The sequence below is a fragment of the Pteropus medius genome, unplaced genomic scaffold (assembly GCF_902729225.1).
Source record: "Pteropus medius unplaced genomic scaffold, Ma_sr-lr_union100, whole genome shotgun sequence".
Classification (NCBI taxonomy): Eukaryota; Metazoa; Chordata; class Mammalia; order Chiroptera; family Pteropodidae; genus Pteropus; species Pteropus medius.
Genome location: NW_024340692.1, coordinates 20,700,245 through 20,717,493, shown reverse-complemented (window position 1 = coordinate 20,717,493; position 17,249 = coordinate 20,700,245). Strand labels below are relative to the sequence as shown.

The 17,249-nt window shown below is 35.2% G+C and overlaps 1 protein-coding gene across 2 annotated transcripts in view; it reads left to right on the top strand.

Annotated features, from left to right (window-relative positions):
- Window positions 1-16,095, top strand: part of CARNMT1 (carnosine N-methyltransferase 1) — a 49,450-nt gene extending 33,355 nt beyond the window's left edge. The window contains exons 7-8 of one of the 2 annotated variants that reach the window (XM_039843094.1): window positions 7,193-7,296; window positions 8,701-16,095. In XM_039843094.1, coding sequence (XP_039699028.1) covers window positions 7,193-7,296; window positions 8,701-8,709 — 113 coding nt within the window. In that variant the 3' untranslated portion in view covers window positions 8,710-16,095. Of the gene's footprint in view, window positions 1-7,192; window positions 7,297-8,063 lie in introns of both variants that reach the window. The other variant, XM_039843007.1, reaches the window with a different exon arrangement.
- Window positions 16,096-17,249: the final 1,154 nt, after the last annotated feature.

Below are 17,249 nucleotides of genomic sequence, written 5' to 3'. Positions count from 1 at the left end.
ATCACTTAGCTCAGGTGATCCTTTTAGGTTGAGTTAAGTATTCTGCATTTCTCTTTTACATTCTCACAGAATCTCTTAGTAACATTTAACACATTGTAGTGGTGTCACCCATATATTTTTGTTTCCCCTGCTATTTTCTAATCTTGATGAAGGCACTAATCTAATGCCTGCTACCTTACCTTGTACAGAGCCTGACAACTAGTAGATACTTAGTGAGTTATGAGTATAAGTGAATGTATTGTTTTGAAATTTGAAAGAGAGAACAAAGAAATGTTAAGCTGCCACAGAGGATTGACTGGCTTTCAAGAGACATGATAAAGTGGCATTTATATTGCTAAATTAATAACATTCTCATGGTTTTGGCTTTAATCTTGTAGACCTGGAAAATTAATTTGATCTGTAAAGTGAGAGAGCATCAGCCCCTTGAGAATGATTTTACCCTAACCATGCTTACATAGACCAGAAAGTCAGTATACATATATACTGAGAAATGTAATTGCCATCCATTCTGGCATGCCAAATAAAAATTTACATTGGAAGTTAAGTGATAATGGAAATATTGCCCAGATTTTATGAAATCAGAGTTTGGAATATTATTAATGTATAAAATGCTTTAAGGGAAATTTGAGGTACTCTTTAACTTTCCCAGGTTAGAGAAAACTAGTGAGCTTTTTAAGGGAACTAGTATGCATATGTCTTTTGGGAAAGGCTATGATTTGGCAAAATGCAGACTACCTGTGCATCTTGTTTTTCAGTTTTTCATGAGAGCCAATACCCATTAGATGCATTTATGCATAATCTATTTTAAAAAGTGCGATGTGGGGTAGTAGAGGGCAGGCAATTAGCAAAATGTATCTTACTTCATCTGGAAGAATAAACAGATTAAAGTACCAAAGGAGATCTTTATAAAGTATAATGAGAGATGGATTTTATCAGATTTTAAAGCATTATAAAGCTACAGAATATTTTAAAATGTGAGAGATTTCCTATAGAAGGTGGATGATTAAATACATATATTATCTCCTCAATGAGCTAGTTGAAATATAAAAATGTATAAAACACATGGACAGAGAATAGTATAGATGCCCATTTCCAATCCATGCTCAGGCAGGAGACCAGTAGTTTAATTCACTGGGAAAAGTGAATGGGAAATGAGCAGAATTTATGAAAGTCTAGCCTAGTAGAGAGTGAGGGTGAAATATAGGACAAAAAAGAAGGGGATTAATTAAAAGTCTGCTTTAGAAAATGATCAGTCAGTGGCCACAAGCCCATCTCACTCCTGTCCCTACCACCTCCCTACCCTGCCTGTAAAACTTTTTGCTGGGATTTGAGTGGCAGCTGTCTGTTTTGCATAGATGCAAACCATGTTTCTTATCTTTGAATGGGCATTTCAGTATAGTTACATCAGCTTTTTTCTAGTTAATAATAATTGTATGGTGTATCTTTTTCTATCTCTTAAACCCCTTCTGTATCTTTATGTTTTAGATGTCTCATATATAGCATAGGGTTAAATTTTGTTTTATCCAGTCTAATGATCTGTGTCTCTTAACTGGAACTTTTAGAACCTTAAGGGTATAAATAGTTTAAATCAACTTGTTCCAAATTTGGTAAATAGGACCCTCTTTAAGCTGGTCTCTGTGTCCTTTTGAAATATTCCTGTCATTGTGTGAACACCTCTTTTCTGGCATAACCAGGTGTTCCATGCTTGTACTTTTTCTGCCCAGCCCTAGACTAGCCTTTTCCCCCAAGGATTCTTGGTTCTTTTAGTGGGGAATAGTTTGTAGAAATGAAAATCTGGATTCTTCCACTGCGATAGTATTGCTTCTAGGCCTTTTCAGAAGCCGGGGGGTAGGAAATATATGTATGTATCTGTCTATGTCTATAGAGATCATGTGTTCATACTGATACCTTTAGTTCCAAAACAATGCTAAGTATAGAGTACAAGGTTGGCAGATAGCTTTCAACACATAAAAAAGATCATTCCAGTGGCTTTAGCTTCTGTTTTCACTGTTGACAATTCATCTACTTTAACTGTTGCTTCTTTAGAGGTAATCAGTTTTGTTTTTTTAAGATTTTTTTTTCTTTATAGTTTTTCAGATTCAATGTTATATCTAGGTCAGAATTTTTCTTTTTCAAACCTGGGTACAGTTTGTTAGTCTAACTGAATCTGTTAATTAACTTCTTTCATCAATTTTGAAAAATTCTCAGCTTAAAACAGCCAGTGTGAGGCAAGGTTAGCATCAAAATAAGTAACAGTACTATTTCTTCACATATGTACTCTGCCTCATTCTTTTTCTCCTTCTTTTGGAAATGAAATTAAGTGTATTTTAGTCCTTCTTATTCTAGCTTCTGTATATCTTAACCACGTCTCTTAACCTGCTGTTTTTACTTTGCACTGCATTCTAGATAATTTATTCGGATCTGTCTTCCTATTCACAAATTCTCTCTTTAACTATGTCTAATATCTTTATAACCACTGAGTTTTTAATTTTGGTTATTGTATATTTTATTTCTATGTTTTGTATTTTACTCACTTTAAAATTTTCAATTTTCTGTATATATTTTCAAGAGTCTTTTATTTCTTTGAAAATGTTGAATATATTGTGACTGATAATTCTAATATCTCAAATTTTTCCAGGTTGTTTCTTCTTTCTCCTATTTTTGCTCGTTCTTGCTCATGGCTTCGTTTCCCTGGACTGTTGACCTTAACCATTTTGTTGCCCATTGCCCTTGAGAAATCACTTTTAGGATATCGTGAGGTCTAGATTGAAGGTGTTTTTGTCCAAGGGAATTTGCATTTGCTTCTGCCAGAAGACTGGAACATTATCAGATTAGAATAAAAGAATATTAAATTCTGAATTAAATTAAATTAAATATTAAACAAAAATCCGAGGCTTATGGGACCACCCATGGCTGCAAATCTACCCTAGGGTTAAAGCACGATTTACAACCTTTCTTGAATAGTTCTCTTTTTATTTTTATTTTTTCTCCTTGATTAGTAAGCACTAGGCCAGCTTTTCCTGTAGCCCCCTTGCATTAAAGGATAGAAGTAAGTTTACCTGTTTCTGACTCTGACATTAAAGATAGCCCTTAAGAGTTCAATCATAACGTTTGGCGATCTATCAGACCCCCTACCTTGGGCAGGCTGAAGACTTTGTCTTTTGTCCCCCTCGCCCAAAGAGTTTGTCAAGTTGCAGGCCAGTTTTATCTGGATAGTCAGATACCCTCAGGCCGAAAATGGGTATAGATTTGCCTCTGGTTAATCCTCTAGATTCCTGGCAATTTCTTACTAACTTACCAGGTATTCTTTGTTTTTAAGATTTTAAAATACATTTTATATACCAATTGTAGTTGTTTTCAATAGAAGTATTGGTCTGAATAACCTAAACTGCCTTTGCAGGAAGCAAAAGTTCCTTTATATATATATTTGAACTTTTATTTATTTTTTTATAATGAGCTCTATTTTTTTAATTAAAAAAAATTGGAAAGGGGAAAAAAGCAAAAGGCTACCCAGAAGTGAAATAGATAACATAAATGTACAAATTATAAAAGAGTCAATATAAATGACATATATAGGAGAAAAATTGTTCATCTTCATTTCTGGTCAAGTAAATACAAATGAGATGCCATTTTTCACTTACTGTATTTGGGTAGGTTTTAAAATTTTTACTTAAAATTTATATAAGGTACTGTGAGATTGGGTATGCTTATATATACTACTAGTGGGACTGCAGTAAAAAAGCTTGCTGCAGGAAAAACAATTTATGGAAAGATCTTAGTTCATACTTTTGGTCAGGGTTTGGCAAACTACAGCCCACAGACCAAATGTGGCCTGCAGCCTATTTTTGTATGGCCTACCAGCTAAGAATTTTTTTTACATTTTAAAAGGATGAGGGAGAGACAGAGACAAAAATAAGAATATGTGATTAAGACCGTGGCCCACAAAGCCTGCAGTATTTGCCATCCAGCCCATTACATAATTACATTCACTATTACATACCTTTGTTAGACTAATTATACTTGTAGAAGTCTGTCAGAAGAAAATAAGATGTGAATAAAGACTAAAGGCTAATTAATGAACAAACATGCTCAGCAAGAACTTAGACTGAACCTACATTTCTAACAGTAATGAAATGGATAGATAGTCATAGGATAGCCATACAGTAAAATCATTCTTCAGAAATAATTAATGAAATAGGGAACTGTTCCTAATGAAGTGTAAGATGCAAAACTATATACGTAATATCTCATACTGATGCGGTAGGAAAGACTACAAGGAGATACAATATATTTTCAAGTGGTTATCAGTGAGCGTTAAGATTATAGATGGGTTTGATTTTATTTTTATGCTTTTTTTCATATTATCTCAGCTTTCTATTATGAGCTTATTTATGGTCAAGGAAAAAATTTTTTTTGCTCCTTCTGTTAGATCCACTAAAAGAATATGAAGAGACATGAGAGTTGAGAAAATAAAGAACTCCGTTAGGAGTGTGTCCATGTTTTATTCATCTTTATATATCCAGCGCCAGGAATTTGCTAAGTGCATGGTAAACATACATTTAAAGAATGGGTGACTAGGTAATAAATACGAAAATTGCTCAGCCTTAAGGAAATGCAGATGAAACTATGTATGGCCTATCATTTTATCCTTGATAGATTAGCAAATAATTTGTTCAATAAAAATGCTTATTGTCTTTTTTCAAGTCAGATTTTTTGGGAGGTATAATTGACATAATAGAATTCACCATTTTTTAAAAGTGTATAATTTAATGCATTGTAAAAATTAGGTCGTGTAACCATTACTCTGTCAAGACAGGGAACATTTCTACAATCTCCCCAAAAACCCCCCTGTGCCACTTTATAATCAGTTCCTTCCTCTCACCCCCGATACATGGCAATCACTATTCTGCTTTCTGTTACTATAATTTTCCCTTTTACAGAATATCATATAAATAGAATTATACAGCACATTATTTTTTTGTGTCTGGCTTCCTTTACTTAACATAATGCTTTTAAAATTCATCCATTTTGTTTCATGTATGAGCAGCTTGTTTCTTTTTACTGCTGAGTAATATTCCACTGTATGGATGTACTACATTTTATTTATTCATTCACTGATTGATGGACATTTGGGTTGTACCCAAATTATAATTTTGAGTAAGTTCTATAAACACTTGAGTGCTTTATGTGGCCACAAGTTTTCATTTCTCTTGGGTAAGTACCTAGTGGTAGAATTGCTGGGTCAGATCTGGTGCGTGTATTTAAAATTTTACAAGAAACTGCCAACCTGTTATCCACAGTGTCTGCACCATCGCATTCCCACCACTTGCTAAGATGTTGAAGCAAGTGCTCAGCATTGCAATTGCGAGTGAAAACTGTTTTATCACTTGGAAAGCATTTTGGCAGTTTGAATCAAGTCAGTAAAAGTATTTATTCTCTTCAACTTGGAAATTCCACCTCAAGAAATGTCTTTGTAAAGAAAAATCTAAAATACTCATAAAAATATTAAAGTACAATTTGTAGTAGGAGACTATATGCATAACTGTACATTCACTGTTAAGCTGGGCATTATGGTGGATTCAAAAGAAACTTAAGACATGGTCTTTCATTCATGTAGCTTGTAATTTAAAAAACAGTGCTAATTACATGAAAAATAATCACTGAGGAGTGCAACATTGTGTTAAATTGAGTTGTAAAGTATGCTATATCAAGGGAATAAGCAGTAGGGCCAGGAACTTGGATAAATTATTTAAAACTTGATTTTAGCAAGGTTTTGGAGCATGGCTAAAGCTTGAATTGGAGAATTGGAGCTTTCTAGGTGGAACACAACATGAGTAGAAATAAAATATGGCCTGAGTATGTAATAATTATGAGAATATTTTCATGTAGAAATAATAAAACAATATTGGAGGCTTTTAAAATAACAGCAAAAGCAGCATACACTTTAGAGCTGGAAAGACTGCTATGAGGCTCTACGTTCTTATAAAAATGCTTCAAAGTCTTCAGGGTGGTCTGACACAGCAGGTGCTCAGTAAATGGTAGCTACTGTCATTTTTACTAGTAGTAATAAAACAGGAAGTTAAGCTTGATAGGGTAGTTAGATAGGAAAACATTTTGAAAAGAGCACTAATATATAAAATATATTTATAATCATTTTTTTTCTAGTGGTTTATGTAGAATAAAAAAGAGAGAAGAAGAATAAAAAATTTTAACCCTAAGTAATTATATTCCACAGACTCATGAGCCTTTTGGGAGCTGAAAGGTTATCCTATTTGTTACATTTATCTTCTGTGATTAGCACATTGTATGAGGAGTGGAGATGGGGTGGAGGTGGTGGGTTGGTCACGGATTTATTAACCTGATGAAAGGTAAAGAGAAGATTGTCTAGATTAGTCCTGAAGTGTAACTGTGGAAGGATAATGTTGCCTGGGTGAGGCCGATGGATTGGAAAATATGTGAGAGATAAAAGGATTGGCAAATCTGGTTTCAGGCAGATGATAGTTTCTTGGATTTATGGAATGAGAGAATAGAAAAGAGGAAATGTTATTTTTAAAAAGTTGTAATAGCTATCATTTAGTGCCCTCTATATGCCAAGGGTATTGCAAATTATCTTACATTAGAGTCATGTTACAGGTGGTGTGGTGCAGAATTAGTGACTTGCCAATAGGAACACAATTAATAGGTGTTAGAGCTAGGATATGAGCTGTGTATTTAAAAACAGCTTACTGTCATAGCTTCCTTCCAGGGGAAGGAAGTAGGGGAGCAGGAGTTATAAGCAAGACTGTTTAAGTGCTTTATAAGTTTTCACGTTCGTAGCCATAGTTTTGCATTTACTTCAGGAATTATAATTACAGTGTACCTTTGGAATTTGGGCATTTAGCATTCTCTGCTTCAGCTGATCTTCAGTAACTTAAGAGTTACAGGTGTAACACCTGTGATATAGAGAATCAGTACAAGACTGGTGTACCAGAGGCACTCACTCCTGTGAAAGTAGGCCCAGCACTGGAATGTCAATTACTGGCCAGAGTTTCAGGGGTGGATATAGTCCTTGGCAAATGTAAATGTTCTTTATTTCTCCTTTTTATATTCGTTCATCCACTACCCAACTTAATTACTTGATTTAGAGTTCAGTGTAACAGAGCTACAAGTGCATGTTTATATTCAAGTAATTCATAGTATCTTTAAACCATAGGTCCTCTGCTGTATCACTTTGAAAATTTGGCAAATGAACTTTCCATAGAATTGAGCTATGAAGATCTAAAAAACGTTGTTCTGCAGTATGGATTCCAGCTAGAGGTAAGGGTGGAATGAAGTATTGCCGAAGCTTAACTTATAAAGCACTTAAACAGGAATGGTGATATTATGGCATTTACTGGCTTTACCTCTTAACCTCTCTGTTTTCTCATCAATGAAGGGAAAAAAATAATACTTAGTTTTTAGAATTATAAGTATTTAGGATAATGTGTATGTAAATGGAAAACTATATCCCTGGTGTCATCATGTTTCAATAAATGTTAGCTGACCATCATCATAGTACTGGCCTTTCGTAGACTGATAGATACCAAGTAAATTAGGTGCTGGGGAAGTAGATGGGAGTGGGAAGGTAGGTGTAAGAGGGATATGGTTCACTATATGTGCTTTTGCACTATTCAGTCTTTTTTTATTGTGTGCATTATTAGAAGGTTTTATGATACTTTGACTATTGTGTTTTAGTTGTGTGCTTATTTAGAAACATTCCATTGATTTAAAAATTAAACTAAATATCTTTAGTTCTTAAAGATAAAGAGAAGTAGTATATTATAGTAGCTTAGAGTTCAGGCTCTGGATTTAGACTGCCTGAGTGTGATCCCCAGTTCCACCACTTATTAGTGGTGTGACCTTGAGCAACCTGTTTTTGTAAAGTGGAATTACTAATAGTATCAACCTTGTGGGGGTACTTGTATGTAATAAATGAATTAACATCCAGAATATATGTAAAGTAGCACCTGCCACTTACAAGTACTCAGTATTTTTTAGTGTTATCATCATGGTCATCATCATCATTATGATTGTTTGCATTGCAGGTGGAAAAAGAATCTGTCTTGTCAACATATACTGTGAATGATCTCTCCATGATGAAATACTACTATGAATGTGTCTTGTTTGTGGTGCGTAAACCACAATAATGGTCTCAAGTGATATCACCAGGAAAAAAGCTTAATAAGAGCAAATCCTGAAATAAACAACTCAAAATCAACTATCACAATGACAGGACACAACCTCAAATCAGTGGTGCCTTTTTATTCCTAAAAAAATTTAGAAATAGCATCTATTTTCTTAATATGTCTATCGCTTTTTCAGAAATATACTATGCCATGCATATTTGTACTACACACGTAAAAAATGGAGGAAATGTCTTCAAGTATACTTTTTTCTCGAAGCCCAGAATTGTCTTTCAGTAGGAAAAACATTTTCTCCAGTGTCTTCATGAAGCTGTCTGTTCCAGGTCTGCCATGCTAATAACTAATAGTATTGAAATCCATAATAATCTCTTTTATTTGTTTTGTAAACATTGCACATGTTATTTTTAGAAGAGTCTAAGGATCTTCTGTCATATTCAACATCTGGAACTGGGATTTTTGTTCACTTTGGACCTAAGCAATCTATACATAAAATGTGTGTCTATTCTTTTATTATTCAAATTCTTTTATTTTTTTCTAGCTCAGCTGAACTTAGAGAAGCATCAGACCTTTCATTTTTATGAAGTGCTACATTTAATAGGATCACAGGCCAGTAATGCATTCTAGTAACTGAGAAATTGGTAAGTCTTTTGACAACACTAAACTCAACACGTTTTTAAAGCATACTTATCATGGATCACTCTGAAATGTATGAAGATCTCAACATGCTAAGTGAGGCACAAAAGCCTTTATTAAAGGTACTGCTAGGAAACAGGGGAAGTAAAAATAAAATCTGCCCATTTGAAATGTATGATTTCAAACTGTGAGTGAATACAGAGTCGGTCAGTGAAATGTTTGCAATAATTTCTTTAGATTACCTGGATTATAAAAGCAAGCACTTTTTTTCATTAAAACAATTGTATACTAGTAAAAACTGTCATGATGGTATTAATGTGGAGAAATTTTGAATATGAAATTCAGGGATAAATTACTGCCTGTGGTATGTGTCTTTAATATTGTAAGCAGCAGCCATTGATTTCAGATTAGCACCACTTTTGTTCCCTCATAGCTGGGGTTAAAACAGTATATGCTGCTTTAAATTTCTACCTCTAGCAGATCTTTATTGGATGGGGTTTTCCTTTGTATTTTTTTTTTTTTTATGTTTATTATTCTGTTTCCAGGAGCTTGGAAGGTATAGGTAACAAATTTAACCTTTTCTTGGAGAAAAGGAAGTACTCTTGAGTATTTTACAGATGATTATGATGGCATTAAATGACCTCTGTGGCCATTTGGATTAGATGCTTAATCTCAGTATGTGCTGGTAGCATAAATGTCATGGTTTGATAGGAAAACTTACTTGTAAATCTTTAAACCTTTATGTCGTTTAGGTTGGGGGAGTCACTACATGATTTTGGCATCTTATTAGTAGGAGCTTTTCTGCATACAGTAATGGAGCTCTTGTGGCCTTTATACCCATTATGCAGTAGAGGATTCCATGAAATTAATTTGACTTGTCAATTTATGGAAACCTGTTGAGTTGTTGTTGTTGTTTTTTTAACTATTTATCTTTTTTGTGTCCCTCTATACTTGGCAGCTCATTTAGTGGGAATTCTCATTACCTACCACATGAATGAACTTGAAATAAATTGCCAGGGGAAAAAAAATTATTATTATTATTTTTAAGAAAGAAAAGAGACTTAAAAGGAGCCTAGGTATTTTTTAAAAATCTATTGAAAGGAAAAGAATGCATGCTGTTTATGGGTAATTTAGAAAGGCTTTTTATTCACTGACTAGTATTCACTTTTTTACAGCTCACATCAAAACAAATGATCTTTATCTCAGAGAGGCAAAAACAGGTTGACACCGATGGGTTGGCTTTATTACTTAAAATTTCTGCTATCAGGTTTTATTCTTTAGTAGTGTTACCTGTATTTCTAAATTATAGCTTACATTTTTGTTAATTCTGAAATCAGGTGTTTCATTTGTTTTTAATGTTTCCCTCATATCATGAATACATTTTTTTAATGTTCCACACAAATTTGCATTGCTTTTTTTCTCTTATAGTTTGTAGTTAATATATTCTAAACTTGAAAATTGTGGTATTAATAATAGAAGTGTCACTGGAGGATTTAATTTTGTATTTCTCACATGTAGTCCTACTAAAGTGTGTAAGCCTTAAAGTTTTTTACTTTTTTCTTAAATTAGCTCTACACACAGATGTTATCATTCATTTTAATAAAGTGGAAGAAGATAGGTCATTATGCTTGCTGGGGTTTTTTTTTCCCCTCCATAATCTGAAGTGGTGCAGGTTAGGGTATGTTAATCAGATGAGCAAGGTGGAATATGTAAAATATAAAGAGAAGCTGTATAAATCACAGTATAAAATTATGACGTTTGGGAACTGTAAAATGTACTGTATTTATATGTAATTCTCATTCTAAAAGTTGCCACAGTGGCTGAATTGGAAGCTTCATGTCTGCATGAAATTTCCTGTAATTTTAGTGTGTATAATGGACTTAATTTTTCTTGACTATTAAAGTCTGCCAATTGTTATGAAATAATACTTGCTTGGTTGTTTGCATCTAAATTAGTGATAACCATAGACATGAGAATTTTAATTAATTGAGCACATATCTTATACTAATTTATTCTGATCTTTGATTTTGTTAAATAATAGAAAAAGAACTGTAAACGAAACCAGTAGAAGAAAGTTCCAGGACCCGCCATTAGTAGAACGAACACTGACCTTGGCACTTAGATACTCTGGGTTCATTTTCTTGAACTACTGTTTGTGATCTTGGGCAAGGTGCTCTGAGTTTGTTTCCTGATCTGTAAGAGAGGATTGATACCACCTATTTCAAAGGGCTTTTAAGAAGTCATATGAGTTATATGTAAAATATTATATGTAAATATATGAAAGGACATGGTAGACAATTAAATGTAATTTGATCTGTGTTGATTGCTATATAGTGACAGAAAAAGATGAAGATCAGTAATAGGACATTAATTTTAGTACTGTTATCATGACCCTTTGAAAACAGTTTTAGTGGAATCTTAGAGGCAAAAGTCAAAGATAACATGTATAGGTATAGATTCCAAAAGTTTGGTGGGAATTATAAAGAAATATAATAGTAGGTAATGGGAGAAAGGACACAAGTAAAATTTAATGGAGGGTTGCTCTAACTTTACAAACATACTAATACATGCCTCTTACATATGTTTGATTATTTCTCTTCAGTGGCTATTTAGAAATGGAATCATTCAGGCAGTTGTATGTGCATTTTCAGTCAGTTGCCTTTCAAAAAGACTACATGCTATCAACAGTGCTTGAGAATAACCATCCATTCCCTAACCAGTACTAGATATTGCTAATCTTTTCATTTTGTCTATGTGATAGGAAAACATGATATCTAATTTTAATATTCATTTCTTTGCCAGTCAGTGAAGTTGAGCAATTTGTGTAAATTTAGTGGCCACAGAGAGGTGTCCTTAATAATATACATTTGTCAGCTTTCACCTGGCAGACCATACAGGCCATTGGCAACAATCTAAAAGTTAATAAAAAGGTAGCAAGGTTGTCAAGGGGAAGAGTGACCAGAGTCATGAGTACAACTTTAAGTTCTATCCACTGAGAGGAATGATCACATCTGCTTTTGGTTTTACATAGCTGGCACTGAGGGTGAACAGTGGCAGCAGCCTATTGGACCCCACCCCGCCATTAGGTTTCAACTTAGCCTATCTGTGATCGATGCCCAGGAGTTTATAGGAGTGTCTGTGAATCAAGAGCCCCATTGAGCTAGCAACTATAAAGTTTACCCTCAAAGGAATAGCTGCCACTTTTTCATGGCACCAAAAGCTGTTTAGGGTCAGACCGGCTACACTCTTGAATATGCTATTTCTGTTTGACTTGCAAGGCTTGTTGGCTTCTTTTCACCTTGTTAGGCATCAAGTCCAAGTTGATCTACCCCCAAATGGGGACATCAAACCAGTCACAAGCCTCCATGAGTCATACATTCAGTTTCAACAAAAAACTTAGTAGCAGATTAATTGCTGCCTTCTTTAGTACAAAGGTGTATTTGGTGACAGTGACAAGCAGTTGGTGCTATTCTGGTACCTGGTCATGGCCTCTCTATTTCAGCAGCCTTAAGGCTTTGAAGCTATGGTTTCCTTTCTCCTTTCAGCGTTATGTATTATTTCTGCTGGACCACCCAGGAGGGGAGAGTCCATGTAGTAGTCCTTGAATGTTACACTCATGGAAAGGAGAAGTACAGGCATATATCAATTCCATTATGCATATCTAGTTTATAATTTCTGGTGTGTGGTGCTTTAAAAACCTGTCCACAAATTCTTTATACCCCTCCCTTTGGGAGAGCCCAATTCCCCTCCCTCTTGAAGTGCAGGTGGTAGTGTCTCCCTTCAAATGAAGAGACTCTGGTGGAAATGTGGTGATTTCTAAGGCTAGGTCATAAAGACGTTATAGCTTCTATTTTTCTCTCAGAACACATACACTAGGGGAAGCCAAATGACATGTCATGAGGTCATTCAAATAGCCCTGTGGAGAATCCCACATCATGAAGTACTGAGGCCTCCAAACAATCATATGAATTGGATGAGCTTGGAAATGGATCTTTCAGTCTCAGTCAGGCTGTGAGATGATAACTCCAGCCAACGTCTTGACTGCAACCACATGAGCAACACTGAACCACGGAGCTAAACTGATGTTGAACTGATTTCTAATTCACAGACTCTGAGAAAATGTTTGTTGTTTTAAGCCACTAGGTTTGGGGATAGTTTGTTACATAACACTCATCATTTCTTTACATGCATCCAAGTTTCCATCTGGCATTATACTTGCATCTGAAGAACTTTCTCTAACATTTCTTATATTACAGGTCTTCTGGCATTGAATTCTCTCAGCTTTTGTCTGTCTAAAAGTCTTTATTTTACCTTCATTCTGAAAGATTTATTTATTGAGTACAGACTCTTGTGTTGACTTTTTAAAAATTTCTTTAAAGATGTCACTCTATTGTTTTCATGAGTACTCTGCTCTAATTCTTATCTTTGTCCCGCTGGATGTATTTTTTCTCTGGCTGCTTTTAATATTTCCTTTTTCAGTAGTTTAACCATGATGTGTCTAGGTTTGTATGGTTTGTATATGAAATTTATCCTGTTTCTTGGATCTGTCGTTTGATATTTTGTTACAATTTCTAAAAAGTTTGTTGCCATTACTTATTTAAATATTTCTTCTGCCCTGTTCTCTCTTTTTTCTCCTTCTAGGATTTCTACTACATATGCATTAGATTGCTCATTATTGTCCCACAACTCCCAAACACTCTGTTCTGGTGTTATCTAGTTGCTTAGTTTTGTCTGTTGAATTTTACTCATTTTTTTCCATCTTTGTCTTTCAGATTTATGAAGAGCTCGTTTTTATCCATCTTCATTTGATATCATGCTTTTAATTTCTAGCATTTCCATTTATCTTTTATTTTATAGTATTCATCTCTGCTGAAATTACCAATGTGTCAATGCATGTTACCCACTTTTTCTATTATAGCCTTTATTATAGGATTTTTAGTCCCTGACAGAAAATCCCAATATCTGAACCACCTCATTTCTTGACATTTTTTTTCCTCTTGCTTTTTTCCCGAGTCTCATTGAATTCTATTTACTTTGTAAAAATAAAGGAAAAAAAAAAAAGTAAAAAGAGGGGGAGGGGGAGGAGGAGGAGGAAGAGAAGGAGGGGAAAAATACAGAACCTGAAGTAAACAATATTTTACCTGGGTAGAAATATATTCCTTAACTTAGGTTGGTATGAGAGGTTGAATCAATCTTGCAAAGAACTCAACTCAAGTTCATTTTGTTATTATTTGCAGAGCACCACAGGTTCCAAATTCCACTGTGAGCTGTGGGTTACCTCGTGCTCAGAGTAGAGGACAGGATGCCAGTGGCTTTTTTTACTGGTATTCCTGCTCCATCTCCCGTATTCAGCTGTCTCTGCATGCCTGTGCCAGAGTTCTCGCTCCATGCTCCTGCCTCTCCCCCAGAGGAAGACTGCTGTTCCTCCTTAGTCTGTGCTAGGTTCAGTGAAGTTGTCTTAGTCCAGCCTCTCTGTGCCCCTGTGCCTCATATGTGGGCCTTTTGCCAGCATTCTTATCCTCTTCTGCATGTATTTGTGGTTGGTCTTAAGCAGGAATTTCCTGCTCTTCCAGTAGAAGTATCAGTGGAAGATACTAGTAACCAAATTATCTTTTGTTCCCCTTCCCCAAATGTATATTTTTGCTTCTAATTTTCCTCCAAGGATCTTGTCCTTGTTCTGGGGATGAGAGGGTTTCCTACCCCAGCCCTGAGGCAGGTGGATTTACTTTTACTCCTCTCCCACAAGCAGTATCTTCCTGGGAGAATTGTTTGCTGACCCTCTATCAACAACTTATGGATTTGCTTACAGTAGAGAATGTTTCAGGGAAACAGATGGGCTTTTATGCCTGTCTCACCTCAGTAGCAGCTATAATTCATATATACGCCTTCCAGGGGGGCTCTCTCCAGTCTCCCACCCTGCCCCAAATCTTTCTCCCAATGGAAGATCATGGAAAAAGCTTATGAGTGAGTGCAAACATCTCTTGTGTCTGGGATTCCCAGCTATTCCAAACTAAGATGCTAATTCACAATTACCAAGAATGTAAAATTTTTTCCGATTTTTTTCTTTGCACCTATAAAGCAGCCAGTTCCCTGTACTCTGCCAAATGTGAAAAAGTTGTGTGTCCCATCTCTCTTTGGAGAGGCTTGTCCCTCTTTAGAATTCATTTTACTTAATTGCCTTGCAACATCAATTCTGATAGGCTTAAGAAAAATTATGGTTTTTAGAATATAAAGGAGCACAGAATGAGAAAGAAAATATAAAGTATTTGTTACCAAGCCAACTACCGCTTTCACAAAAGAGATATAATCACTTGGCTACATGGGGATATTTCTGGATAGTCTAGAAAGAAAAACTAAGAACAGTTCACCAGAAGGAGAGAATGAGAGTTTATCTACTTGTCACAGTTTGCTCCAGGAGAGATAACTCTTTGCTAAAAGATTGTGCCATCTGGCTCAAGCTGTTGGTGAGGCCAGGTCTACTGCCTTTCTGTGTGGCACTTCACCTGAGGCATTGGTCTGCAAGTTTCAGGAATGGTAGCAGAAGACACAGAACTACAGCAAAGTCATAAGTTTATTACAGCAATAGCAGTAGCCAGAGTATAATTTTGTTCCAGTTCCCTGAGGCCCTACTCTCACAGAGTGACACACAGAGTGCTAGTGATGCCAAAACAAGCACTGGATTATGTTACAGAAGATCCTTGAGTTTAGGAAACCTTAATCTTTTATGATGGGCAAACAGTAAATGTGCCTTTTTGCCCTACTAGAAGATATATTGGACAGTGAGCAAACCTGCCCTTAGCTCCAGAGGGAAACACTGTAATCTTCCAAGCTTGTCTACTGTATACATATCCTTGAAAAGGTAATCTGGAATAAAGGCAGCCGGTGTTTGCTTACAAAATATGCTGAATTGCAAAAGACCCATGGAAAATTGTCTCCCAACAGAAGATAATGGAAGCCAGAAATTCTAAGTGTTGGCCTGTAGTAAAGAAGCTTCTAACCCACAAAAGACATCAGTGACACTAAGATAATCTGAAGTAGTGCAAGATTGTGTTCCTTATGCTCTCTGCCCACATTCCTCAGTATCCTACCCTGTTGTTAACAGTATCCTCCCAGGAACATCTGTGCAGTACCAAAAAAAATACACATACGCACACAAACATGTATATGTATTCTCTGCTTTTTAATGTATTTGTGGCCTAGAAATATTGTATACCTTGATTTTTTGACTTATGTTTTGCTAATTGTTCTATATCCATACACATAAATTTACTTCATTTAATAAAAGCTGCACAGCATTTAATTATGTTGTTTTCAATCTTTTGCTATATAGCATTAAATTTCCATGAATAGTTCTGTACATACCTCCGTGTCCATTGTCAGTACTAGTACTATGTAGAGTATGCATTCTGAGAACTGCTAGGAATGTATACTTTATGTAGAACTGCTGAAAATGCCATGTGCGTTTTTAAAATTTCACAGATGGTGCCAGAAGCCTCTTAAAAAGTTACACTTTAAAACACTAAAACAAGAAGAGTGAGTATCTGTTTCTCCATATCTTCAACAACACAACCTATTATTAAACATTCTAATCATGGCTAATCTATTTTGTTGAAAATTGTACTAAAATCTTTTGAAAAATGCAGGTTTTGTTTGTTTGTTTTGGAGGGAGGAGGCTCTTTACCATCACAGACAGCCTGGAATTGAGGATGGAATAAAATGGAGGAAGATAGACCTGGCCAGTACCCCAGCCTCACTATTTGCTGTGTGCTCTTTATTTCTTTATTCATTCCACAAGTATTTATCGAGACTCTAATTGCGTCAGGCAGCAGACTTGGTCTTGGCAATGCAGAGGTTGACTAAACAGATACTGTTTCCCCCATCACAGAGCTTATATAGCAGAGGAAAGATATCAAACAAGTAATTAAATTACATAATTGTTAAGAATTAAGGTAACCATGGTAAAGGACAGGTACAGGGCGCTCGGAGCATATGTGAGTAGGAGAATGTCAGAAAAGGCAAGACCCAACTATACTGTATATGTTGTCTTCAAGAGATTAAACATAAAGACAGAGTTAGATTGAAAGTAAACAAATGGAAAAAGACACATTGTGCAAATGGTAAGCATAAGAGGGCTGGAATGGCTCTTTATATATCAAATGAGGATGATTTCAAAATGAACGGCATTACCAAAGAAAGATAGCGGTATTAAAGAGTTAATATATTAGAGATGTAACAATCATAGTATGTGTAAACCTAATAATGGAGCTTCAGAATACATAAAAATTGATGGAACTAAAAGGAGAAACAGAAAACTTCACCATTATAAGTTGGAGATTTTAACAATGCTTTCTCAGCAATTAATAGATCAGACAAAAAAATGAGTAATGACATATAAGACCTGAAAAATAGTCAACCATCTTAGTCTTAGACATTTATAGAGCACTATATCTAACA